This window comes from Bos taurus, chromosome 8 (assembly GCF_002263795.3).
Source record: "Bos taurus isolate L1 Dominette 01449 registration number 42190680 breed Hereford chromosome 8, ARS-UCD2.0, whole genome shotgun sequence".
Taxonomy (NCBI): domain Eukaryota; kingdom Metazoa; phylum Chordata; class Mammalia; order Artiodactyla; family Bovidae; genus Bos; species Bos taurus.
Window position 1 is genome coordinate 101,678,520 of NC_037335.1, and position 27,518 is coordinate 101,706,037.

Sequence of the window (27,518 nt, forward strand, 5' to 3'; positions counted from 1 at the left end):
ATGTAAAATATGTTTGGTCAAGATAATAAATAAGAGAGAATCCTGTTTCCTATACAATATTTTTATTTATTGCTTCCTGTCATTAAAAAGTTCTATTTTTAAAAGCTATGTAAATAGAATAAAATTTAGAAAAAAAGTTCAAGAAAATAAAAAGCTTTCATTTTTTAAATTTTGGCGGCACTTTGCAGGATCTTAGTTCCCCCAGCAGGGATTGAGCCTGCACCCTTGGCAGTGAAAGCACAGAGTCCTAACCACTGGACTACCAGGGCATTCCCTTAAAAACAATGTGGTTTTTTTTTTTTTTTTTTTCACTAACACCCAGAAATAATAATTGTGGGTCAATCTTTAAAACTTACATACCTGGCTTTTTCCTTTCAACATCAAAAGATTAGTTACTTTGCCAAACGGTAGACCTAATGATATGACCTCTGCTTCGGTGACATCACTTGGAATTTTGCGAAGATGGAGAACACGGGAAGGCGAACAGAGAGGTCTATCTCCTTTAAATTTCTTGTTGTCATTCCCATTAGCTAAAAAATACAAGATTTGTTTTTTAATTACTGAAACTAATTTGGGTTGACATACTACATTAACCATATCATCACATTTGATCTTCCAAGCATTTCAGGTTTTGAAATTCAGGAACTACGGGGCTGATGGGAGAAGAGTAGAAGACAGTTGAAAACAAAACCATCCACTTTTCAACGCGTGGGTTTTTTAAAATTTTTCACTGCAGGTGTATTTTTTTTAAAACTGAACTTGGATTTTTAACTTCAAGCAAAAGTGCTGGATATGAATTACATATGTTGAGGTACCAAAAACCTCTAAATGGGAAACTATTTGTTATGAATAGAAAACAATACTTATATTATCTTCAATGTATCTTAAAAGATGCTTTTCTAGTTTGTCCTGTTACTAATTAAACAGAATAAAAATTTTTAGGATAGATGGTAATAAAAATTTCATGTTTATCACACCCTACAAGGATTTAAATTTGAGATGCACATTTATGAAAGTAAGTTTATTTCTCAGGCATTATACAATTTTTGCCAATTCACTTTTTAAAGTACTTTCAGAAGCTAAACTGTGACTTCCTTAGGATAATCCTATTCTTTATGATATAATAGGCAGCTCTTAACGTAAGTATCATTACCTTTTGGAAATGCAAATTTTAAGCCCTATTTCAGACCTACTGAATCAGAAACATCCCAGCAACCTGTGTTTTTACAAGCTCTCTAGATGATTCTGAAGCAACCTAAAGTATGAGAACCACTGTTGTAATCCAGTATGCCAGTTTATAGCCAAATTTTATTTAAAGCTTATGTTTTAACACTGACAGTAACTAGAACTGACAAGCCTGTAACAAGTAGTCAAATTTATGTACATAAGATTCAGGAAGGTTTTTTTCTTCCCCAGAAATAGCACCACGTAAGACTAAATGCAAATTATCTAAAAGCCAAAGTTTCATTATAGTGTTGTTTTTTTAATACTGGCTCAAGGAAATAGCAACCCACTCCAGTATTCTTGCCGGGAAAATCCCACGGAAGTTGGAAGCAACTTAGCAGCAGCAGCAGCAGCAGACGTTAAAGCATCTGCCTGCAATGTGGGAGACCTGGGTTCGATCCCTGGGTCGGGAAGATCCCCTGGAGCAATGCATGGCAACCCACTCCAGTATTCTTGCCTGGAGAATCCCATGGACAGAGGAGCCTGGTGGGCTACAGTCCACGGGGTCGCAAAGAGTCGGACATGACTGAGCGACCTCACTTCACCATACTTAGCACTATTAGAAGAAAAATATAATCTTTTCAAACACCTGAGATTACCATTTTTCTAAATACTAGAAAAACTTCTAAAACACTAAAAAAACAGTCATATGTCTGTGACCCTAAATAAACAAATTTCATGAGGGCCACATAAAAGTCTTGGCAATATTCTGTACCCGTTCCTATGGCAGAGAACACCACTTGCTTACAGGTAAACAGGTTGACTTAATACCAAAACTAGCACTTGCTCCCAAATTCTCTATGTTCATGAATGCAGGCAACATCCTACCAATACTATCAATTCCAAGAGGTCCTTACAGGTCTGTGCCTGATTATAGCAAATGCCTAGGACAGTGTGTGGAAAATAATCAACAAATACTTATTGGAAATCATGTATTTAATTTCTGGGAGTCAAAAAGATTCCTTCTCCTTCCTCATGAATCATCATGAAACACTGATTTTTCCCTCCAAAATAACTGATTCCACTTTCATCTCGACTCTCAATGTCACCTCACCTATGATCCCTATGATCTACGATACCTTCTACTCTGCCTTCCTCTAGTCTCACTCCCTCCACTTCCACTAAGATCTAACATCTTATCATCCTAAATGTATATGTCATGTCATTATCCTGTTCTAAAAACCCTGACAAGCTTCCAACTACTTAAAAAGATCCTTAATTTCTACTTTTCATGCTGTTTTCATTTACACTGCCTCACTGGAGTTGACACATAAAAATACATTAAATTACATCTTATTAACTTTAACAGATGGAAGAGATTAAGAGATTTAACAGATCAGAGATTAAATAATTTTTGTACACAGCTAGGAAGTGAAAAGAGCATTATTCAAACTTAAGTTTAAAGGTAACTTTTTAATCACAAAAATCTCAAAGTGTGTTACCATCCCTAGAAAAAAAACTAAGCAACTTGATGATGACAATAAATTTTCAGAATATATGCAGATTTATGAGGATTATACTGTCAGTATACAGTATTATAGTGATAATACTGTCACTAAATTAAATGCTAAACTATCACCTCCTGGAAAAGTATAAAGTGCCTTTTTGCACTTCCCCTCTCTGTAAGCCTAGATGGCTAGACAAAAATATCACAACCTTGTACATTCTTAACCAGCATAAGGTGTTAAAAGACTAGAAAACCATCCTAAGGAGCAAAGGCTTTTAGAAGTTTATCCAGAATAATCCAAAATAAATGAATGAACATTAAGAAGGTTATTTCTTTAACTGAGGTGTTCATAATCTCTGCAAAACCACGTGTGAAATAAAATGAATACCTACACAAGCTACTTGAACCTGAACTGCACTATCAAATAAAAACCAACCGTGACAAACTTTTTATCAAGAAGTATATACATAACCAATTCAAGTTTTTAGTTCTTCTGTGTTATAAAAGTCTCTGCTATGTTAAAAGCATGGCCTACAAAATCAGACATCTTGTTCTGATATAACTGAGCCTTATATTCATTTCCTATAAAATGAGTATAACAACAGTACTTGGAAATTGTAGTATGAGTATTTGGAAAATTAAATTATATCACAGCAAGATATACAGTTTATAATCCAGCCTATGTCTAGAGATGTCAAAAAGATCTCACAATATCTAACCCCAAATTAAGCAACCTTCTCATTTAAGCCACTCATCCTCATATATAACCTAAATGCAGGATTCTTTGCAATGTTAGCATATTTTCTCTGCCTTTGGTTCTCTTGTTAGAGAATCATTCTAATGAGGTAACTAGTTTTTGCTTGGTAACGTATTAGCAACCAGTTCCAGATCATTTGTTTTCATCTAAATGTGAGGTCTTTCTTTTATTCCTCCAATATTCAGGACACTGGTATGAAACACATTTGGGAACTTGATTTGTATAAGAATACCATCTTTAATAAGATACTGCTCATCCTTTTCTTTTGGAGAAGGAAATGGCAACCCACTCCAGTATTCTTGCCTAGAGAATCCTATGGACAGAGAAGCCTGGGGGCTGCTGTCCATAGGGTCGCACAGAGTCGGACACGACTGAAGCGACTTAGCATGCATGGATGCATTGGAGAAGGAAATGGCAACCCACTCCAGTATTCTTGCCTGGAGAATCCCAGGGACAGAGGAGCCTGATGGGCTGCCGTCTATGGGGTCGCACAGAGTTGGACACGACTGAAGCGATTTAGCAGCAGCAGCAACATTAATATTTAAATGCTAGATGTAATGTCCATTACAAAAAGATCAACAACATATGTCTTGATTTTCTTAAGAGAGCTTATTTTACCTGGAAAGTATTTTCTTTCTACTTTTTTTGGTGCTAAAATGAAGATTGTAGACAACAGTGGCTTTTTTCCTCTTGATGTCCTAACTTTGCAAAATTAACACATTGCTCAAAATTAATTCAAAATTTTATTAGACTGTGAAATCTAAAAACCTAAAGAACTACTCATCTAGATGACCCAAAAAAGGTTATAAAGACTTGATAAATATAACAATTTAAAAATGGAAAGGCATATATAAGCATATAGGGAATCATAATTTAATTAAGGAGGAAACAAGGAAATTCTACTGTATTGAATATGCAACTTTGACAAATTATTCTCTATATGAAAGATTAAAGACTTTCTGAAAACTGTATTATGAAAATAAGCATTCAAAATACTTAACTTGAATAAATCTTGTACTTTTGGATAGAAACTTCGTGAATGGCTACCGAATGGCTTCCTGAAGACTACAGATTTCTTCAAGAAAATTAGAGATACCAAGGGAACATTTCATGCAAAGATGGGCTCGATAAAGGACAGAAATGGTAGGGACCTAACAGAAGCAGAAGATATTAAGAAGAGGTGGCAAGAATACACAGAAGAACTGTACAAAAAAGATCGTCACAACCCAAATAATCACGATGGTGTGATCACTCACCTAGAGCCAGATATCCTGGAATGTGAAGTCAAGTGGGCCTTAGGAAGCATCACTACGAACAAAACTAGTGGAGGTGATGGAATTCCAGTTGGAGCTATTGCAAATCCTGAAAGACAATGCTGTGAAAGTGCAGCACTCAATATGCCAGCAAATTTGGAAAACTCAGCAGTGGCCACAGGACTGGAAAAGTTCGGTTTTCGTTCCAATCCCTAAGAGAGGCAATGCCAAAGAATGCTCAAACTACCGCACAATTGTACTCATCTCACACGCTAGTAAAGTAATGCTCAAAATTCTCCAAGCCAGGCTTCAGCAATATGTGAACCGTGAACTTCCAGATGTTCAAGCTGAAAAGGCAGAGGAACCAGAGTTCAAATTGCCAACATCCACTGGATCATCGAAAAAGCAAGAGAGTTCCAGAAAAACATCTATTTCTGCTTTATTGACTACACCAAAGCCTTTGACTGTGTGGATCACAATAAACTGTGGACAATTCTGAAAGAGATGCGCATACCAGACCACCTGACCTGCCTCTTGAGAAACCTGTATGAAGGTCAGGAAGCAAAAGTTAGAACTGGACAGGGAACAACAGACTGGTTCCAAACAGGAAAAGGAGTACGTCAAGGCTGTATATTGTCACCCTGCTTATTTAACTTACATCATGAGAAATGCTGGGCTGGAGGAAGCACAAGCTGGAATCAAGATTGCCAGGAGAAATATCAACAACCTCAGGTATGCAGATGACACCACCCTTATGGCAGAAAGTGAAGAAGAACTAAACTAAGAGGCTAAAGGCTAAAGAGCCTCTTGATGAAAGTGAAAGGAGAGAGTGAAAAAGTTGGCTTAAAGCTCAACATTCAGAAAATGAAGATCATGGCATCCGGTCCCATCACTTCATGGCAAATAGATGGGGAAACAGTGGCTGACTTTATTTTTTGGGGCTCCAAAATCACTGCAGATGGTGACTGCAGCCATGAAATTAAAAGACGCTTACTCTTTGGAAGGAAAGTTATGACCAACCTAGACAGCATATTAAAAAGCAGAGACATTACTTTGCCAACAAAGGTCCGTCTAGTCAAGGCTATGGTTTTTCCAGTGGTCATGTATGGATGTGAGAGTTGGACTATAAAGAAAGCTGAGTGCCAAAGAACTGATGCTTCTGAACTGTGGTGTTGGAGAAGACTCTTGAGAGTCTCTTGGACTGCAAGGAGATCCAACTAGTCCACCCTAAAGGAGATCAGTCCTGGGTCTTCATTGGAAGGACTGATGTTGAAGCTGAAACTCCAATACTTTGGCCACCTGATGTGAAGAGCTGACTCATTACAAAAGACCCTGATGCTGGGAAAGATTGAGGGCAGGGGGAGAAGGGGATGACAGAGGATGAGATGGTTGGATGGCATCACCAGCTCGATGGACATGGGTCTGGATGGACTCCGGGAGTTGGTGATGGACAGGGAGGCCTGGCGTGCTGCAGTTCATGGGGTCGCAAAGAGTCGGACACGACTGAGCGACTGAACTGAACTGAATGGCTACTTATATTAACCATGTTCCAAAGATAAAAGTGGAAGAGGTTTTTAAAAAATTCATATATTCCCATCTCAAAAGTGAAGGGATCTACCAAAAAAACTATCCTAGAAATACGGATCTTTTTTAAAATTTAACTTTATTAGGGCAGATTTTAGATACGGTAAAACCCACCTACATTTTAAATGCAGTTTGACAACCTTTGACAAATGACTCATATGACCACAAAAAAGAAAACTTCACCTGAATTTTTAAATTACCAATTTGATTTTTAAAACAGGCATAGGGCTATTTGTATGTTAGTCACTAAGTTGTGTTTGACTTTAGCAACATCACGGATGGAAGCTTGCCCATCCCTTGTCCATGGAATTCTCCAAGGCAAGAATACTGGAGTAGGTAGCCATTCCTTTCTCCAGGGGATCTTTCCAACTCAGGGATCAAACCCAGGTCTCCAACACTGCAGGCAGACTCTTTACTGTCTGAGCCACTAGGGAAGCCAGTTTTCTATTTCTTTTGTACTTATGTTTTTCAAGCAATTTGTCCACTTCATCTAAATTTCCTGGCTTAAAACTGTTCATAGTATTCATCTGAGATCCATCTTAACCTGGTCAGGATACCATGACAAAATACGACAGGGTGATTTAAATAATAAAGATTTACTTTCTCACAGTTTTGGAGAATAGAAGTCCAAAATCAAGGGTCAGCATTGTCACTTTCTAGTGAGGACTCTTTTCCTGCCTTATAGACAGCCACCTTTTCACATGGTCCTCACATGGCAGGGTGGAAGGAAAAAGCAAGCTCTCTTCTTAAAAAGACACTAATCCCTTTGTGAACCCCATTCCAAAGGGCCCATCTCCAAAGACTCTGGGGATAAGAGCTTAAACATATGAATTTTAGGGGTATACAAACATTCATCCCATCAGTTTAGTTGCTCAATCGTGTCTGACTCTTTTGTGACCTCATGGATTGCAGCACGCCAGGCTTCCCTGTCCATCACCAACTCCTGGAGTTCACTCAAACTCATGTCCATCGAGTCGGTGATGCCATCCAACCATCTCATCCTCTGTCTTCCCCTTCTCCTCCTGCCTTCAATCTTTCCCAGCATCAGGTCTTTTCTAATGAGTCAGCTCTTCGCATCAGGTGGCCAAAGTACTGGAGCTTCAGCATCAGTCCTTCCAATGAATATTCAGGACTGATTTCCTTTAGGATGGACTGGTTTGACCTCTTTGTAGTCCAAGGGACTCTCAAGAGTCTTCTCCAACACCACAGTTCAAAAGCATCAATTCTTCGGCGCTCAGCTTTCTTTACAATCCAACTCTCAAATCCATACATGACCACTGGAAAAACCATAGCTTTGACTAGATGGATTGTTGGCACAGCAATGTCTCTGTTTTTAATATGCTATCTAGGTTGGTCATAACTTTTCTTCCCAGGAGCGAGCGTCTTTTAATTTCATGGCTGCAGTCACCATCTGCAGTGATTTGGGAGCTCAAGTAAATAAAGTCTCTCACTGTTTCCACTGTCTCCCCATCTATTTGCCATGAAGTGATGGGACCAGATACCATGATCTTAGGTTTTTGAATGAGTTTTAGGTCAGATTTTTCACTCTCCTCTTTCACTTTCATCAAGAAGCTCTTTTGTTCCTCTCTGCTTTCTGCCATAAGGATGGCGTCATCTATATATCTGAGGTTACTGATATTTCTCCTAGCAATCTTGATTCCAGCTTGTGCTTCATCCAGCCCTGCATTTCACATGATGTACTCTGCATATAAGTTAAATAAGCAGGGTGACAATATACAGCCTTGATGTACTCCTTTCCCAGTTTGAAATCAGTCCATTGTTTCATGTCCAGTTGCAACTGTTGCTACTTGACCTGCATACAGATTTCTCCGGAGGCAGGTAAGGTGTTCTGGTACTCCCATCTTTTGAAGAATTTTCCACAGTTCGTTGTTATCCACACAGGTTTCCCTGGTGGCTCAGCTGGTTAAGAATCCACCTTCAATGTGGGAAACCTGGGTTCGATCCCTGGGTTGGGAAGATCCCCTGGAGAAGGGAAAGGCTACCCACTCCGGTGTTTTGGCCTGGAGAATTCCACGGACTGTATATAGTCCATGAGGTTGCAGAGAGTTGGACATGACTGAGCGACTTTCACTTTCACTTCACTTTCCCTTTCTGTTAGAACCATTTGGTGATGAGGTGGTTTCCTTGCCCTTCAAGAAACAGAGTGGGCCCTAACTTAGTCTCTTCCTATTAATGGTGAAACAGGAGGGAGGGGAGCAAGGCACAACTTTGGGTGCTTTCCTGGAGGCTCAGACGTTAGAGTCTGCCTGCAGTGCGGGAGACTCGGGTTTGATTCCTGGGTTGGGAAGATCCCCTGGAGAAGGAAATGGCAACCCACTCCAGTTCTCTTGCCTGGAAAATTCCATGGATGGAGGAGCCTGGTAGGCCACATTCCATAGTATTGCAAAGATCAGACACGATTGGGCAACTTCATTCTTGCTTTTTTGATGATCCAGCAAATGTCAGCAATTTGATCTCTGGTTCCTCTGCCTTTCCTAAATCCACCTTGAACATCTGGAAGTTCAGAGTTCATGTACTGTTGAAGCCTGGCTTGGAGAATTTTGAGCATTACTTTGCTAATGGGTGAGATGAGTGCAATTGTGCAGTAGTCTGAAAATTTTTTGGCATTGCCTTTCTCTGGGATTGAAATGAAAACAGCTTTTCCAGTCCTGTGGCCACTGCTGAGTTTTCCAAATTTGCTGGCATATTCAATGCAGCACTTTAAAAGCATTATCTTTTAGGATTTCAAATAACTTCTCCACGTCTTCCCAGGTGGCATCAGTGGTAAAGAACCCACCTGCCAATGCAGGAGACCAAAGAGACACAGGTTCAATCCCTGGGTCGGGAAGATCCCCTGCAGGAGGACATGGCAATCCACTCCAGTATTCAGTCCATAAAAGTACCTCTTTAATGTCTACAGGATCCTTCTTGATACTGGTAACTTACCTTCTTTTTCTGTCTACTTAGAAGTTTATTAATTTTACTGATCTATTAAAAAGCAGCTACTGCTTTCATTATCCTCATTTTCTTCATTCCTCTATTTACTTGGGGTTTAATTTGTCCTTCTTATGCTACACTTAGAAGCTTATTCATTTTACACATTTTCTCCTTTTCTAATAAAACATTTAAAGATGTAAATTTTCTCCTAAGAACAGCTCTAGCTGAATCCTATAAACTTTAGTAAGCCATGTTTTCCTTTTAATTCACTTCAAAATATCTTCTAATTTCCCTGGTGTTTTCTTATTTGATCTATGGATTATATGTTACTTTTTTTTTAAATTGTTTTATTTATTTTCTGCACAGGCACATGTGATAGAAGGGACCTTTTTTTTTTTTTTTTTTTTAAAGATAATTCATACAACTACTGATTGATTATACAGAGCCATTTCTCAGTCCTCTTTTCTTTCCACTTAAGAAAATTAAAATGTATCATGATGAGAATGATTAATGCCAAAACAAGATTTCTGGCTTATCATTTAGGGTACAAATACACACTTCATTGCTTGACATTTTATTGAATGCTAAGCAAGACTAAGCATCTCTGCCTTCGTTGTACAGAGCTGAAGCAGAAAAGCAGGGAGGGGGAGACAGCACTATTGTCCTTGGCGGGGAAGATGTAAGCCCCTGTTGTCCTGTCTCGTTGTGGGGAGGCTAACCCATGTTCTGCCGGTTGCCATAGCCTCTAGGATGGGTGTCCTTCCAGTCATCCCACTCTCGAGCTCTGCACACTGCCTGCTCATCATCCTCTTCCTCCTCATGCTCCTGATCTTCTTGTTGCTGAGCTGCCCTTTTGAACTCTGACATTGTCGTGGCTATTCCCTGATCTGGTAATGCTCCAAATTTCCGATGCTGTTCATACCAGTCATTCACTGTCATAGATGCCAGACTTGGATAACCAGCTCCAAATACTTTGGCTTGGGCCATGTTCTGAGTGAGAACAAACGGTTTCATTGGAGGCCTGTCCTGATGAGATGACTGAGAAGTTGATGCCTCGTGTGTGGAGTCTTTTTCTCTCAAGATCTTTATCTCCTGGTCAATGCTCTCAATCTCTTCTAAGCTGATACCAATCCACCTTCGAAGGTGAAGGAGGTAATATTCACGAACATGCTCGTCATCTGCTTGACCACTTTCCACAGCAGATTTCAGTGCAGACAACCTATGCTCCACCTCCTTCTTCTGCTTGTATCTCTCTTTTTTAGCCTGTCTCTGAGATGCCATAGCAATGATGCTAGGATAGGCCATGGAGGAATTAGCAGTGTTATTTCCAGCTAAGTTGGTCTTGGTTTTGGGCAGCTCAAACTTTGCCACGTGATAGTACTGGCACTGAGTTAAGAAGTTTAAGAAGTGTTCTCGAGCCCACTGCAAATGATCTAGACGCTTGCTGGGACTGACTTGTTTCATGGTGAACGCTCCTTGAAATGCTGGCACCATCAGGTATTTCAGGTCAGTGGACGCGATCTCCTCCAAATCTTCATTTTGGCTGAACAAGTCAAGCTGTGACAACATTTCAGCAGCCTTCTTCAGGAGATCCAGTCCCTTGAACACCTTATCTTGGATTATTTGGGAGCTGGTGGGTTCAGCTGCGATTTCCACTTCATCCAAAAGCTGCTTGCTGGTTTCGAACAGCTCGGGGAGCCGCGGGAGCAGTAACTCGTCTTCAGCTGCTGCCATCTTAGGGAAGGAGGAACCCCAAATTTATTTTTTAATTGAAGGATAATTGCTTTACAGAATTTTGTTGTTTTCTGTCAAACCTCAACATGAATCAGCCATAGATAGACATATATATGTATGTATACATATATACATAGGGGAGGAGAGGGTTAGATGTATGGAGAGAGTAACATGGAAACTTACATTACCATATGTAAAATAGATAGCCAATGGGAATTTGCTGTATTTCTCAGGAAACTCAAACAGGGGCTTTGTGTCAACATGGAGGGGTGGGATGTGGAGGGAGATGGGAGACAGGTTCAAGAAGGAGGGGATATATGTATATGTATACCTGTATATGTATAGTTTCTTTTCCTAAGCAATTGGAGATTTCTTCTCAAATATTTGAGTATTATTTTTTAAAATTTCTAGTTCTAATATAACTCTAATACCTAATTTTAATGCACTCATATTTAACTGAGACCTATTTAAGGACCCAGCATATAGTCTACCTCGCAGACCACTTCATGTGAACCTGAGCATGTATCCTGATAGTGCTGGGGAGACTATTCCATTGTCAATTAGGTCAAGCTGGTTGAGAGTACTGAAAACTTCAGTATTAGAGGACCTACAGACTTCTTTTAAAGGGTCACATAAATATTTTAGACTTCGTGGGCCATCCAGGCTCTGACTCAGCTATTCATCTCTGCAGTTATAAAATGAAAGCAGTCAGAGGTAAGATGTAAACAAGTAGGCACGACTGTGTTCAAATAAAACTTTATATACAGACAATGAAATTTAATTTCATGTAAGTTTCACAATCATAACAAAATATTCTTTGTGTTTTTCACCATTTAAAGTGTAAAAATCAGGGACTTCCCTGGTGGTTCACTGGTTAAGATTCCATGCTTTCAAGGTAGGGGTCTCCAGGTCAATCCTTGGTTGAGGAACTAAGATCCCACATGCTGTGCCATAGGGTCAAAAAATAACAATAAAAAAAATTTTTAATGGAATAATATGAGGTATATAGTTTATTTTTTTATGTAAAAATCAGTCTCAGTTCATGGGCAATACAAAAATGAGCAACTGGAATGGATCTGGCCAACAGGAGAATTTGCTAACCCTGTTCTGTATCCTTACTAATTTTTATGTACTGGGCTATCAATTACTGAGAGAGGAGTATTGAAATCTCCAGCTATAATTGTGGATTTTTCTATTTCTTTATTTAGTTGTTAGTATTATGTATTCTGAAGCTCTACAATTAGGTGAAAAATATATATATATGTATCAAGAAATATAAATAAATATATGGAATACAAAGTAATAAATGATAAATAAAATAGAATATAAAAAATAATCTTAAGAAAACCAGGACAGAAAGCAGAAACAGAATGAATATAAATAGAAAACAAAAAGCAAGATGACAAACTTAAACCCAACCATATCAATAATTATATAAAGTGAAAATGGCATAAAGATTCCAATTGAAAGGCAGAAGTTACAACAGTCTGGATAAAAGCAAAATTCAATTATATGGTGTGAATAAGAAACTCATTTTAAATATAAAAATCTCAGGTTAAAGCTAAAAAGACGAGTAAAGAGAAATATGTAAACACTAATCATAAGAAAGATAAAGTGGCTGTACTAATATCAAAGTAGACTTCAGGAAAAGAAATATCACCAGGGATAAAGAAAGACACTTCATAATGATAAAGGGATCAATTTATCAATAAAACATAATACATCACACATAAAACATGCACATAAATGGCAGATAACCTCTGGTTTTCAATTATGTTTACTTTTTTGGTTAGTTTTTTTTAAGTGATTACTCTGGAGTTTAATCAACAATAAGTTTCTTTAACTTACCCCAGTCTACCTTAAAATAATACTATAATACATAGGTATTATGTAAGAACTTTTCAAAGTATACATCTGTTTCTCTTATCATACATATTCTTTGTATTACTGTCATATATTGTACTTTTCACATTTGCTACAACCCCCCCAACTATATTAATTTTATCTTGCTTTAAATAATCAATTACCTTTTTTCCTTTTTGCATCTTGTTTTAATCACTTGTATCTTATGGAGCTTTCCATAGAGAGCATTCTAGAGTTTTTTTCAAAAATTTTTTACTATGGTATAATACACATAAAATCACTATCTTTAAACACAGAATTCAGTGATGTTAAATACATTCATAATGTGCAACTATCACAACCATTCATTTCCATAACACTTTTCACCTTGTGTTGATAAAACTGAAATTCTATATCCATTAAATGAAGCTCCCTAAACCCTCTTCTTCCAGTCCCTAGCAACCACCATTCTACTCTCTCGCTCTAAGATTCTGTCTACTCTAAGTATTCTTTCTCATTTCTTTTTGAGCATATTAGATAGCTATTTTCTTTATGGTTACCATGGGGATTACTTTTAACATCCTAAAGTTATAACACTCTAATTTGAATTTAGTCCGGCTTAACTTCAATAACATACAAAAACTCTGCTCCTTTATAGATCTGTCCCCACCTCTTTCCACTATTACCACAAAAAATAGATCTTTAAACAATGTGTGCCCAGAAAAACAAACAATTCATTTAAATGTTATCAGTCTCCTAAATTATGTAGAAAACAAAATGTGGAATTACAAACCAAGTCACTTGAGAACTTTAGATTAATAATTTTAAAAAAAAGTGTATTAGGCCCTTAAATCTGCAGAGAAGAAAAAGTGGATTACAAACCACTGTTTGAATGATATAGGCTTTTACAGTGGCATTCACTGAGATCTTTACTTCCTCAAATAAATGGCTTTGAGCTACTGTCTACTGTCTTTTTTCATTTCACCCCAAGGGACCCCTTTGAATATTTCTTACAGGGCAGATCTAGTTAAGTAATAAACTTTTTCAGTTTTTACTCATCTGGGAATGTCTTAATTTCTCTCTCACATTTGAAGGACAAATTTACCAAACACAGGATACTTGGTTAACAGTTACATTCTTTGACAACTTTGAATATATTGGCCCACTGACTTTTGTCCAAGTTCCTGAAGAGAAATCTGCTCATATTCTTATTAAGGATCCCTTGCATGCGATGAGTCGATTCTCTCGCAATGCTTTTTGGATTTTCTCTTTATCTCTGACTTCCAAAAGTTTGGTTTCAAATGTGTCTCAGTGTGGGTCTCATCAAATTCATCTTACCTGGAGTTCATAAAGGTTCTTAGATGTTTATATTCATATTTTTCATCAAATTTGGTATTGTGGTAATGCTGGAAATCAGATTCTTCCCTTTTCTCAGGGTTTTCTTGTCTGTGTTATTGTTTTTCTGATTCTTTTGGACTGTCTCTATGCCAAGAATAAGCTTGAGGTGTAAATTTAAGTCCTTCTCAAGTGTCTTCTGAGCCTTTTCCTGGGCATGCACTAATACTTTCTAATTTTCTCTGTAGATGCAGTTGTGTTTTTAATGTCCTAGTCTTTAATATTTGCTTCCCAAAAGGGGATAGGGGAAGGAAAATGAAGGGGAGGAAGGTGTAGAAAACACCAACCCTTTATATCCTCTGAAAGTCACATGTACTGGGGGTGAGAGGTGCTGACCAAAGGGAGAGATGCAAGAAGAATGGCTGCCTGCCTCTTCGCATCTATGTGATCAGAAGGAGCAATCAGAGCACAGATCCTTGAAGCTTTTGCCCACCCTGGCTCCTATTTGTAAGCTGCTCTGGAACTCACACAGCTGCCTGCCATGTGACTGAGGGTGAGGGATGGTAGCTGCTACTGTGCTGAGAGCTAAAATTGACCATAATTAACCACAGTTTACCTTCCAAGTCTTCCCCTGGAACTCGCAGGCCTTCAAGACTCCAGAGTTCCAAATTAGTTACAGGCAGATTCTGCCAGCCCAATTGTCATTTAGGTAGAAAGACTGCTGGTGCTTCTTACTCTACCACCTTTCCAGAATCCCTCAATTATCTTTGAACTTAACCAAAAACATGAGGAAGAAAAGTCACATATCCACATATTTACCACTTTGTGTAGACCCAAATTTCCACCTGGTATCACTTTCCTCAAGTCTGAGGAATTTCCTTTTCCATTTCATAAAATTTAAGTCTGTTACTAACAAATGTTCTCAGCTTTTGTGTGCCTCAAAAAAGCTTTAACTTTTATTTTTGAAAAATATTTTAACTGAACATAGAATTTCGGTCTGATTGTTATTTATCTTCAGTACTTTGAAGATGTTTCTCCATTGTCTTCTGATTTGCACCATTTGGGGGCAAGAACTCTCGTTACTCTTATCTTTGTTTCTCTGAAAAATGTGACTTTTTTCCTTCTGGCTACTTTTAAGATTTGTTCTGCATTCCTGGTTTTCAGCAATTTGATTATGATGAGCCTTGGTGTGGTTTCCACTGTATTTATCCTGCCTGTGGTTCATTGAACTTCTTGGATATGTGGGTTTACAGTTTCCACCAAATTTGGAATATTTTCAGTCATTATTTCTTTAGACATATTGGTTTCCCAACCCCCATCTTTTTTTCTGGGACTTCAAATATACATATGTTTAGAACCACTTTACTTTGTTCTACAGGTTACTAAGGCTCTGATTTTTTTTTTTCAGTTTTTTTTGGGTCTGTGTTTAGTTTCTACTGTTGACTTTAAATTCACTGATTATTTCTTTTATAGAATATTAGTGCTGTTAAAGCCATGCCTGTTTCTTTTTAGATGCTATATTTTTATCTCTAGAAGTTACATTTGATTTTTATTTTCTCCTTGTTATTTTCCTTTAAATCCTTTCCCATACTTTAGTAACTATTCCAAAGTCCAAATCTGCTAATTTCATCATCTGTCATTTTTTAGACCTGTTTCTGTTGACTGATTTTTCTTCTAGCTACAGGTCACAATTTTGTGGTTCATTCCATGTCTGGCAATTTTTGGTTGAATGCTCAACACTGTGAGCACCAGTATTTGTTTCATTCCTTTAAAGTGCCAAACTCCTTTCTGGAAAAAAGTTACTTTCAGATCAGCTAATTGTTTTATAGCTTGTTTTTAAGTCTTTTTAGGGTGGGTTTAGAATAGTCTTTATGGTAGAGCTGAAATATCACCCCTACTGGTCAGGCATGTATGGCTTAATATTCAGCAATAAATTCAAAGGCAGATTTCTGGAGCATTTTTCTCACAGATGGAAGCTAGTACTCCTATAGGCAGAAAGATAATAGAGGAAAACCCATGTAGAAATGTAACACTTCCACTTATATCTTGTTAGACAGCACTCAATCACATGAACACACCTAGCTATAAGAAGACTAGACAAGCAGTCATTTAATCTGGGTGACAACATGCCCTGATAAAAATTAGTGCTCTGTTGCTTAAGAAATTGGGGCACACAATAAATAGTCTCTGCCATCATCGTAAGATTACATTTAGAAGGCAAAGCATATGATTTATGTAGACAAGTGTAAAACATTTGTCTACAGAGCCAGACATCCTGGAATGTGAAGTCAAGTGGGCCTTAGGGAAGCATCACTACAAACAAAGCTAGTGGAGGAGATGGAATTCCAGTTGAGCTATTTCAAATCCGATGATGCTGTGAAAATGCTGCATTCGACATGCCAGCAAATTTGGAAAACTCAGCAGTGGCCACAGGACTGGAAAAGGTCAGTTTTCATTTCAATCCCAAAAAAGGCAATGCCAAAGAATCCTCAAACTATTGCACAATTGCATTCATCTCATCCACTAGCAAAGTAATGCTCAAAATTCTCCAAGCCAGGCTTCAAGAGTACATGAACTGTGAACTTCCAGATGTTCAAGCTGGATTCCTTTCACTGACAGGATCACAACAAACTGTGTTTCCTAAAGAGACAGGAATACCAAACCACCTGACCTGCCTCTTCAGAAATCTGTACGCAGGTCAGGAAGGAACAGTTAGAACTGGACATGGAACAGACTGGTTCCTGATAGGAAAAGGAGTACATCAAGGCTGTATATTGTCACCCTGCTTATTCAACTTACATGCAGAGTACATCATGAGAAATGCTGGGCTGCAGGAAGCACAAGCTGGAATCAAGATTGCCAGGAGAAATAACAATAACCTAAGATATGCAGATGACACCACCCTTATGGCAGAAAGCGAAGAGGAACTAAAGAGCCTCTTGAAGAAAGTAAAAGAGAGTGAAAAAGTTGGTTTAAAACTCAACATTCAGAAAACTAAGATCAAAGCATCTAGTTCCATCACTTCATGGCAAGTAGATGGGGAAACAGTGGAAACAGTGACAGACTTTATTTTCTTGGGTTCCAAAATCACTGCAGATGGTGACTGCAGCCATGAAATTAAAAGATGCTTGCTCCCTGGAAGAAAAGCTACGACCAAGCTAGATAGCATATTAAAAAGCAGAGACATTACTTTGCCAACAAAAGTCCGTCTAGTCAAGGCTACGGTTTTTCCAGTGGTCATGTATGGATGTGAGAGTTGGACTATACAGAAAGCTGAGTGCCGAAGAATTGATGCTTTTGAACTGTGGTGTTGGAGAAGACTCTTTAAAGTCCCTTGGACAGCAAGATCCAATTAGTCCATCCTAAAGGAAATCAGTCCTGAATATTCATTGGAAGGACTGATGCTGAAGCTGGAACTCCAATATTTTGGCCACCTGATGCAAAGAACAGACTCATTTGAAAAGACCCTGATGCTGGGAAAAACTGAAAAAGATCGAAGGTGGGAAAAGAAGGGGATGACAGAGGATGAGATGGCTGGATGGCATCACCGACTTGATGCACATGAGTTTGAGTATATTCTGGGAGTTGGTGATGGACAGGGAGGCCTGGCGTGCTGCAGTCCACGGAGGTGCACAAAGTTGGACATGACCGAGTGACTTAACTAAACTGAAACTACAAAAATTTTGTGATGAAGACAGTATACAAAAAGATCTTTCAACACAGTACTATACATGACTTTCCTTTAGCAACCCATTATTAATGTGATTTTTAAAATTATTTATGTCTTTGAAGAACTACTTAAGTATCTTACAATGGGATTAAACTCTTTAAATGAGCCCTAGAAACTTTCCAATAAAATTTGTTCAAAATCAATCAGAAATATTTATTCAAAGAAGTCAAGAATTAAGAGTAACATAATCTTTAGTTTTTGAAATTTTTAGAGAATTGCAAATATTGAATCAAGTATTACAAAAGTATTTTTAATGTATAGGTGACCTAAAAAATAGAAGCAAAATTTTTAGGTACCAACAGGCCAGCCCCTTAGGAGGCCCCCTTTCAGTAAAAGGCAAAGTAAAATTAGAAATTTTCCATCTACCACAGGTATCGAAAAAGGAAGTATATGTCTGTTCAGAGATCTGAATGGAGAAATGTAAATACCCAGATTTTTACTTTCTCTTGTCTTCTGGTATGAATCCCCAAAGCAATATATTAGCATACACATTAGGGTGTGTTAGCAGGACTATACTGTGCTACGTGTGCACGCTCGGCTGTGTCTGACTCTGTGCAAGTCCATATACTACAGCCCGCCAGGCTCCTCTGTCCATGGAGTTTTCCAGGCAAGAATACTGGAGTGGGTTGCCGTTTCTACCCTAGCAAATCTAGCAGAGCAAACACAAAAGATTCTCAAAGAAGGAAAAATAGAATTTAGTTGAAGTTTATCTCATAACCAAAAATTATGAATCAAGTAAAAATAATATACCATAAGCAAAGATTAGCTGATACAAACCCCAGGAATATTAGCACCCCTAAGAACTCCATAATTGTAAAATCTGAGACTATAAAAATTGTTTTAAATAATTAAAAAATTAGGGGAAAAAACAATAGTGACCATAAAAAAAGAACATGATACTAAAAAAACAAAACTAGGTGGTCTTTAAAAAAACGCGTCAAATGGACACAGAAAAATGAAAAATATATGCCTTGAAATCAAATACTCAACAGAAGGATTAAACAGCATACCAGACAAAGCTGAACACTGAGTGAATCAGAAAACCATTTCAAGGAAATTATCCAAAATACAGGACTTTAAGGAGAAGGAGGTGACAATGAATGCAAGAGGTTAAACAAATGCAGGACTAAATGAGGTGGCCCAAAACATGTCTAACTGGAGTTCCAGAAGGAGGCAATTCTGTGGAAAGTTGGGGTCACTACTAAGCAGGATAAATTAAAGTCTGCAGCAATGGTCTTCAACCCTGGCTGCACCTTACATGTATCAGCTGCTGCTGCTGCTGCTAAGTTGCTTCAGTCGTGTCCGACTCTCTGCGACCCCAAAGACGACAGCCCATCAGGCTCTACCTTCCCTGGGATTCTCCAGGCAAGAACACTGGAGTGGGTTGCCATTTCCTTCTCCAAAGTATGAAAGTGAAAAGTGAAAGTGAAGTCGCTCAGTCGTGTCTGACTCTTCGTGACCCCATGGACTGCAGCCCACCAGGCTCTTCTGTCCATGGGATTTTCCAGGCAAGAGTACTGGAGTGGGGTGCCATTGCCTTCTCTGACATGTATCAGCTAAGAAGCTTTAAAAACAGTACCTAGGCCTCTCCTTCCCCAACCAGCAATTTCAGAATTGGTGTGGAGTACGTCAAGGTATCTGTATTTTCTTCAAAGTTTCCCAAGCTATTTTAGTGAACCCTCAGAGAACCAGCGATCCACACCCAGGCATAGCTAGAGACACAGAACAAAATTAAAGAGAAAACTGTTAGAACAACTACAGAGAATTAATTCTATCTACACAATAATAACATAGGCTGACAAAAGGCTTCTCAACAACAGAGGCTAAAAGAATAATAAAACAGTACCTGCAAAGTACTAAGAGAAAATAACTGTCAACCTAAAAACACTGAACCTAGAATGAAACGGGATACAAGAGGAAATTCAAAACATAAAGACAAAACAGAGCAGACTACTGCTGCCAGATAAACTCACAGCTCATACATCTTTCTTTTCCTAAGTAATCAATCAATCCAGATGTCAGTCTTTCTGGTCATCTGTTCTAGTAGTTTATAAATATGATCAGACAAACTGACCTCGGTTTTAAAGTTAAAAGCAAACACGTCCCCCCCCCCCCACCCCCCGCCTAGATGTACCTAGCTCTAGGAATAAGAGCCAAATTCTCCTTAAAAGTCTAACAGATCAAGAGGATAATCAGATTTTAGAACTTCAAATTCTAGTTATTTCCTTCATTCAGTAATTCTCTTTAAGTGTGGCTCCTCAAATGTCAGCATCATCATTCCTGGAACTTGTGGAAATGCAAAATTATCAGGACCCATCCTGGACCTACTGGCCTAGCAATTCTGAGGATGAACTCTGCAAATGTGCTTTAACACTCAGATGATTCTGAAGCCAAGTCAAATTTGAGAGCGCTTTCAGTCTCCTGCTCCTATTATCTACTGTTCACACTTTCACAAGAACAAACCCCCTGTTGCTGCCCCACCAACGAATCTTCTAGAGTAATGGTCCATGGCTGACCAATTCTCATATACTTTTAATCTCTTCACTGAATTTTCTTTTCATTTTTCTCTTAACTGTCACTTCTCTTATAGGGGTTCTCACAGAAAGGTTGTTCACTCTTCCAAACATCAGTGTCTAGAAGGTGAGGTCCACTCTTCTCTAACTTCCTATAACTCCAAAAACCTTTGGATAAAAAAAATCTCGTCTTTTCTGAGACTCTCTACTCTCATGGCTTCCACTGTTAAGTGGCTGTGATATAGATTTCCAAATGTCTCTTATGATGCTGAAACCAGAAGAACCCACTACCTACCTGACGCTTCCATCTGGATGTTCCCAGAGGAACCTCAAATCAATATATGAAATCTGAACATGCTATGTTGTCCAACCCTATTTTTTCTGTATTTTCTAAAATAAATGAAGGCACTACAATTCAGCTACACAATTATCCAAATCTAAAATCTGAAAATCAGCAGTGGAATTCCTTATTCAAACACTCAACTAATCACCAATTACCATCAATTTCACCTATGTTCTCTAATTCTCTCCATCACAACTGCTACTGCTACAGTAGAAATCTTCCTCCCTTACCAGGATTTCCTGTACAGCAATAGCCTCCTAACTCCCTTGCTATCTCTTCAGTACTTCACTCCTCCAATTCATTTTACAGTCCTCAAATTTCAAGAACATTTAGTTTTAAAATCATGTGAGTTTATAAAATTTTAACTTAGTTTTAATACTTCTAAAGTCATCATCATTCAGTGCAAGCTTTTAAATCTAGCTCTTTTACTCAATAGTTCTAGATCACCAACTTATTGATAATTTATCACAATTATGTAACAAAGAATGCCAGTCAAAAATTAGATCCAAATTAATCCTTAAAATTTAAGGGTGCTGTAACTAGTAACTTCATCTATATGAACTTCACTGCCACAGATTTTAGTTTTTGTTATAAATAGTAGCACTTGATGTTATAAGATGAGCAAAATAAGAACACTGTGGAAAAAATGTTTGAAACCCAGGGAAGAAAATTCTCAAATTTTGAAAAAAAAAAAATGAAAACTCACCGTATACACCTGCAGGAGTGGAATTGTTCATGGTAAAAGGTCCGTTAATGATGCCAGAAGAAAGAAGCTCATCAGACCCCCGCTGAAAAGCAAGAGCAATATTGTGTTAATAAAAATGAGTCTCTGATAATGATCCATAAATTTACTACTAAAAATTTTAAAAGCTAGCACTATTACTTAAATCTGATTATCACGGCATTTAAGGAGAACACCTCAAGAATCATAACATCTAAAGGCTGGAAGAGAACAGTAAAGGAAAATTATTGCACATCTACATGGCTGTTAACAATAAAAAAAAGAACTGCCATCACATAATTGGGAGCATAATCCTATAACCTTTTTTGATCAAACCCTCTGAGATGTTACAGCTTGAAGTACCAAAAACCATATTCAGGGGTTGTATCCTAATTATTATTTTTGCAGTATACTTTTAAGTATATTTAGTGTATTTTAAACACAATTGGTATATTAAGCATGTTAAGTTTTTTAGTATGTTTTTAAGCATTTGCATGTGAATAATTTGTGCAGCACTCCCTTTTTCAGACATATATATAAAAATATATATATACTTTTTCATGATATATATATTGTATACATATATTCTTAAAAGTTGAACAAAAAGATGTAATTTATTTCTATATTGGCCAAATCCTTTAAATAAGTGATTTTTCTTCCATTATTCCTTAAATGGTCTTTATTGTGTATTATTTCTTAAATAACTACTCTTTTAAGTAATTTAGACTTTTTTTCAGGTAAGAGCTTGACCAATTTCAAAGTTGAATTATCAAAGCTAAAAGGTAAGTGAGCGGGACTAGCCTTATCATTGTAACCATGAGGTCTATTACCAAGATTAAAACATTTATATATAGGAATGACAATAAGCAACATGTATAAATTTAAAACCAACCTATTTCAAATGGTAATTTGTTCAGCTCTCAGTCAATGTTTTTGGCCACATGTCACCACTTGTGAGATCTTAGTTCTCTGACCAGAGATCGAAACCTGGCCCCCGACAGCAGTAGAGAATTTCCTGATCCTCCCGACCCAGGAATCAAACCCATGTCTCCTGCTTGGCAGGTGGATTCTTTACTGCTGAGCCATGGGGGAGATCTAGTTATACATACACAATGTAATTAGTAGTGAATAGCAATCCCTTAAAGGTAAAAATATTCTTTCAATAAAGGAAACTTTCTAAAGTTTTAAAAAGAAATGCAAACTTTTTGATACCAACAAAAAGCAAATTCCCTGTCAGATAAATTGATAAAAGACTGGATTTTGACAAAATCAAAATGGAAAGGACTGCAAAAGAGATTTAATAAAGTTCCATTTGTAATTAACCTTTGAGAATAAGAGGGGCTTCCCTGGTAGCTCAGTCAGTAAAGAACCTGCCTGAAGTGCAAGAGACCTGGGTTCAATCCCTGGGTCAGGAAGATGCCCTGGAAAAGGAAATGGCCAACCACTCCAGTATTCTTGCCTGGAAAATCCCATAGACAGAGGAGCCTGGTGGGCTACAGTCCATGAGATGGCAAGAGTAGGACATAAGAAGAATAAACAATGTGGCACTAGAACTTTCCTTCAGCACACTGATGATATCTGTTTAGGAAAAAAACGAGGTCAAAATTTTCACTATAACCATCTTCATTTAAACATTTTTGCATACTTATCCAATTATATCAGGAAAATATATAAATGTTAATTAGCTAGATCATTTTCATAGTTGTGTTATCCTAATACACACTGTACAAAGTTATAATATGAATCTATGTTTCTCTGTAATCTTTTTAACTGATAAGTTTTTGTCACATTGTTAGTCTCCATCATAATTATTTAATGAATTCTTAAATTCTGTAATTGCCTACTATTTCCCTACTACTCAATATTAGCACCACATGTAAGTTATTGATCCCCCAAATTATGCTGCATTTAGAATACAGTATTTTCTTCTATCCATAGAATAAATATTCAGAAGTAAAAGAGACAATCTTTTCTTTTTGAGTGAAGGTAAAACTGTAAGAAATCTCAAACTTCTGTTTAACAATATATAGTAACTTCAAGTTACTAATATACTACAAATGACTACTAAGATGCATTTTTGCTTCTACAGTAAAAGTGAAAGTCACTCAGTTGTGTCCGAATCTTTGCAACTCCATGGACTATACAGTCCATGGAATTCTCCAGGCCAGAATACTGGAATGGGTAGTCATTCCCAACCCAGGGATCGAACCCAGGTCTCCTGAACCACAGGTGGATTCTTTACCAGCTGAGCCACAAGGGAAGCCCAAGAATACTGCTGTGTGTAGCCTATCCCTTCTCCAGCGGATCTTCCCAATCCAGGAATCAAACCAGTCTCCTGCATTGCAGGTGGATTCTTTACCAGATGAGCTACTTCCAACGGGTTCTTCAAATATTGTTGGAATTGGCACATGACCGCCACAATTTTAATATTACTCAGTTTGGCTCACAGTCTGTGTAATAAAGAATCTAACCTTGTTCAAAGAGAGGTCTGGTTTTTGCCCTCTCCTTCTAGGAGGTAATCTCTAAATCCCTGGTAAAGTTATGCCTGAGAAAGTGTCTTTTTTTTTTTAAACTTGAGGGGATTTGAGTCACCAGACAGTATTACAGGCAAGGTTGACGACATGGCTGGAGGGGCTGGAGAGTGAATTCTAAGATTAGCCTCCAGAGCAATCAAGTATGCTTAACACAGAGTTGTTGGTCATGCTACATAGAATTGCTGTTTTGTAGTTTAGTCGCTAAATCATGTCTGACTCATGTCTGTGACGCCATGGACTGCAGTGCACCAGGGTCCTCTGTCTATGTTCAAGGCAAGAACACTGGAGTGGGTTGCCATTTCCTTCTCCAGGGGATCTTCCCGACCCAGGGATCCAAACTGGGTCTCCCGCACTGCAGGCAGATTCTATACCATTTGAGCCACCAGGGAAGCCTGTTCCCTAACTTGACTGTTGGCCTAATTCCTCTCATGGATAAATGATGAATCAATAGAGCAAATATATTAAAACTATTCATTTGAAGGATTTTTTAAAACTGTATTCTTCACCTTTAAATCAGCATTTAGATTTCTAACTGTAAAAGACAAATTTAGTCCAAAAATGTGATCTACTAGTCAAATATTTACAAAAAGATAAATTTATATGGCATATTAAGTAAATTAATGAAACATCTTAACTGTTATGTATCATGTTTCTACACGAAATATAAACTATAAAAGGAAATGGTGAACATTAGAGTCTTCAAAATAAAAGCATTTAAGTTTGATAATTCTACTAGCTCTTCTAATAGTAACAAGAAGCATTTTTTAAAAGAGTAGTAATAATAATGTAATAGTAGTAATAACAATAATCTAAAATAATGCATAAGTAAAGCAAACCCTATAGGATCCAATGAAATGCTGGAATGCTATTTTTATGTCTTATTATACAATAAGAAAAATTAAAATATTTGATTCCAAAGTTTTATACTTGGAAATAGCAGAGAGGGGGTTACTATTCATTTTACAGAATAAACAACGCGTATCTCAAATAATTTTGACACTTTAAAAAACTGATAACTTTTGACCCTAATAATTTCAGGATATGATAAAAGACAAAGATAGCAAAAAGAGCTTACATTTGAAAATGCAGTCATAAAAAAATACCGATAATCAAAATTTACTAGCTAAGCTTTTTTGCTCCCCAAAATTCATTTTCAAATCATAGAAAATAAAGGTTTTAAGACATTATAAAGCTCAAATCCCAAGTCATATTACTTTGTAAGCTTTGTAAAAAGTGACAAAAACACAATCAGTTCACTAAACAACTATTCTTTCCTTGACATCAATTCTTTCTCCTGGGGGTGGGGAGTGGGGAATCACTGCCTGTAATTAACAGACTACTTCACAAAAAACAAAAGGTATTTATGAAAATTATGCTTAATATTTATATCCTAAGTGTCTGAAAACTAATTTTCCATTATAGTTAAGGAAGAGCAATGCAGACCTAGGTAAAACTGACTGTCTTGTAAGGGAGGAAAACGTTTGCCTTCTTCTCTTCTAGGTTCTTTGGCTGGTCTAAAAATTCAACTGACGCAAGACAGATTAACAGGAGAGAAACAAAATTTAATTTCATACATACAGGAACTCATGAAGATATGAGACTTTAAGAAGTGACCAGAGCATGCAATTTTTATGCCTTTTAGACAAAGAAAACAATTATTTGTGGAACTCTGACAAAACAAATGGCCTGGGGCTTAATCAGCCTTCTCTGCCTTGAATTTCCTATCTCTGGTGATAAAGATGACTTCTACCCTCCTTGTACTAATGTAAGGAGGATACTTTCACTTGGAAGATTTATTTCCTGCTTTCAGGGAGACAAAGGAGGGTCAGTATGCTTGCATCATCTGTTTCTTAAGTAACTTTAATTCAAAATAATCAACACACCAAAATGGCCTATTTGAGGGTGGCATATTTTGCTCCACCTCACTCTCTGCTGAGGCTTCCCTGGTGGCTCAGACAGTAAAGAATCTGCCCTGCAATGCGGGAGACCTGGGTTCGATCCCTGGGTTTGGAAGTTCCTCTGGAGGAGGGCATGGCAATCTACTCCAATCTTCTTGCCTGGAGAATCCCCATAGTCAGAGGAGCCTGGTGGGCTACAGTCTTCGGAGTCGCAAAGAGTAGGAAATGGCTGAGCGACTAAGCACAGCACTCTGTGCCAGCTATGGTGAGACATTATAGTTTGCGAGATGAAGAGAAGATAAGCAGAATGAAGACTCTAAATAAATGATGGAAAGCTTATTTGGATGAGTGACTGTAGATGATCAACAGAAGAAAACTGTTAAAAAAAAAGTTAAAAAGTGAAAGAAAAATGACTGTACCACAGGTAAACAAATTAACATTAAACAAAAAGGCTTTAACAAATCAAATAATGAAGACATCATGGGGTGAAGGTGGAGCAGTAACAATACTTGCTCAACAGTCTCCTTAGAAACACACAGTAAATTTATAAAAGTGCAACAGTTTTTCTGCGGACTTGTTAGCTTTCTGGTTAAGTCAACACACCAATCAGCTTTACTGCCTCAAGTATCAATTATTGAAGCTCTCTCCTGCTTAAGAATAATTAAATACACAGGGCCAACAAAGCAAAGGAATAGTGCAATTAAGCACCACAGACAAAGTGTTTTATTATCAATTTGATGGGAAGTGGTTCTGTTTAGCATTAAAGTGAGATTATTAATATGACAAAAGGCAATCCACACAACTGCAAATCAGCCAATAAAATAACAGGTAAGGAAGATTCTGAAAATAAACCATTAATTAGCTTATGGTTAAATTTCAGATCATACCTAAATGCATGTGAAATTCAAGAATAAGGTATTTATTTTAGTCTATCAAGGTACTATGATCATAAAAAATAAACTATCAAAAAAACTCATTATTTTCCATGATACTAGAACTATCTTTTTTTATTAGGTACTAGGTTTGCTCTAAGGTATTAGCTTATAGTTAACACCATAGGTTTGTTCTTCTGTATAATTAGATTAAAACTACAATAGACAGGCCAAGTTTTGGAAAGAAAGAAAAATAATGAAATAAAGTGTGTCACTGTTTCCATTGTTTCCCCAGCTATTTGCCATCAAGTGATGTGACTGGATGCCATCATCTTAGTTTTTTTGAATGTTGAGTTTTAAGCCACCTTTTTCACTCTCCCCTTTCACCTTCATCAAGAGGCTCTTCAGTTCCTCTCCAGTTTCCTCTTCACCTTCTGCCATAAGGGTGGTGTCATCTGCATATCTGAGACTACTGAAAATGTATTAGAAGAGGAAGAAAAAATATGGATAGTTGTCTCTGGTGCAGTGTTAGTCGCTCAGTCATGTCTGACTCTTTGCGACCCCATAGACTGCGGCCCACCAGGCTCTTCTGTTCATGGGATTCTCCAGGCAAGAATACTGGTGGGGTAGCCATTCCTTTCTCCAGGGGATCTTCCTGACCCAGGGATGGAACTCAGGTCTCCTGCATTACAGGCAGATTCTTTACTGTCTGAGCCACCAGGGAAGCCCTATATATGCATTAGAAAGGTACTGGAAGGGTAAAGAAAAAGCTAATAAAATTGTTGTCTTTATGG

At 37.6% G+C, this 27,518-nt stretch overlaps 2 protein-coding genes across 10 annotated transcripts in view; both read right to left on the reverse strand.

Annotated features, from left to right (window-relative positions):
• Window positions 1-27,518, reverse strand: part of PTBP3 (polypyrimidine tract binding protein 3) — a 91,572-nt gene that overhangs the window by 48,135 nt on the left and 15,919 nt on the right. For 3 of the 8 annotated variants that reach the window (XM_015472698.3, XM_015472697.3, XM_010808276.4), the window contains 2 exons: window positions 21,406-21,487; window positions 361-530 (listed from right to left, as the gene is read on the reverse strand). In XM_015472698.3, coding sequence (XP_015328184.1) covers window positions 361-530; window positions 21,406-21,436 — 201 coding nt within the window. In that variant the 5' untranslated portion in view covers window positions 21,437-21,487. Of the gene's footprint in view, window positions 1-360; window positions 531-4,684; window positions 4,804-19,422; window positions 19,556-21,405; window positions 21,488-27,518 lie in introns of those variants that run through there. The other 5 variants (XM_059889565.1, XM_059889566.1, XM_059889567.1 and 2 more) reach the window with 5 other exon arrangements.
• Window positions 9,761-27,518, reverse strand: part of LOC534155 (immunoglobulin (CD79A) binding protein 1-like) — a 33,689-nt gene continuing 15,931 nt past the window's right edge. Inside the window, 2 exon segments of one of the 2 annotated variants that reach the window (NM_001104988.1) lie at window positions 9,761-10,936; window positions 21,406-21,487. In NM_001104988.1, coding sequence (NP_001098458.1) covers window positions 9,917-10,936 — 1,020 coding nt within the window. In that variant the 5' untranslated portion in view covers window positions 21,406-21,487 and the 3' untranslated portion in view covers window positions 9,761-9,916. 2 annotated transcript variants of the gene reach the window in all.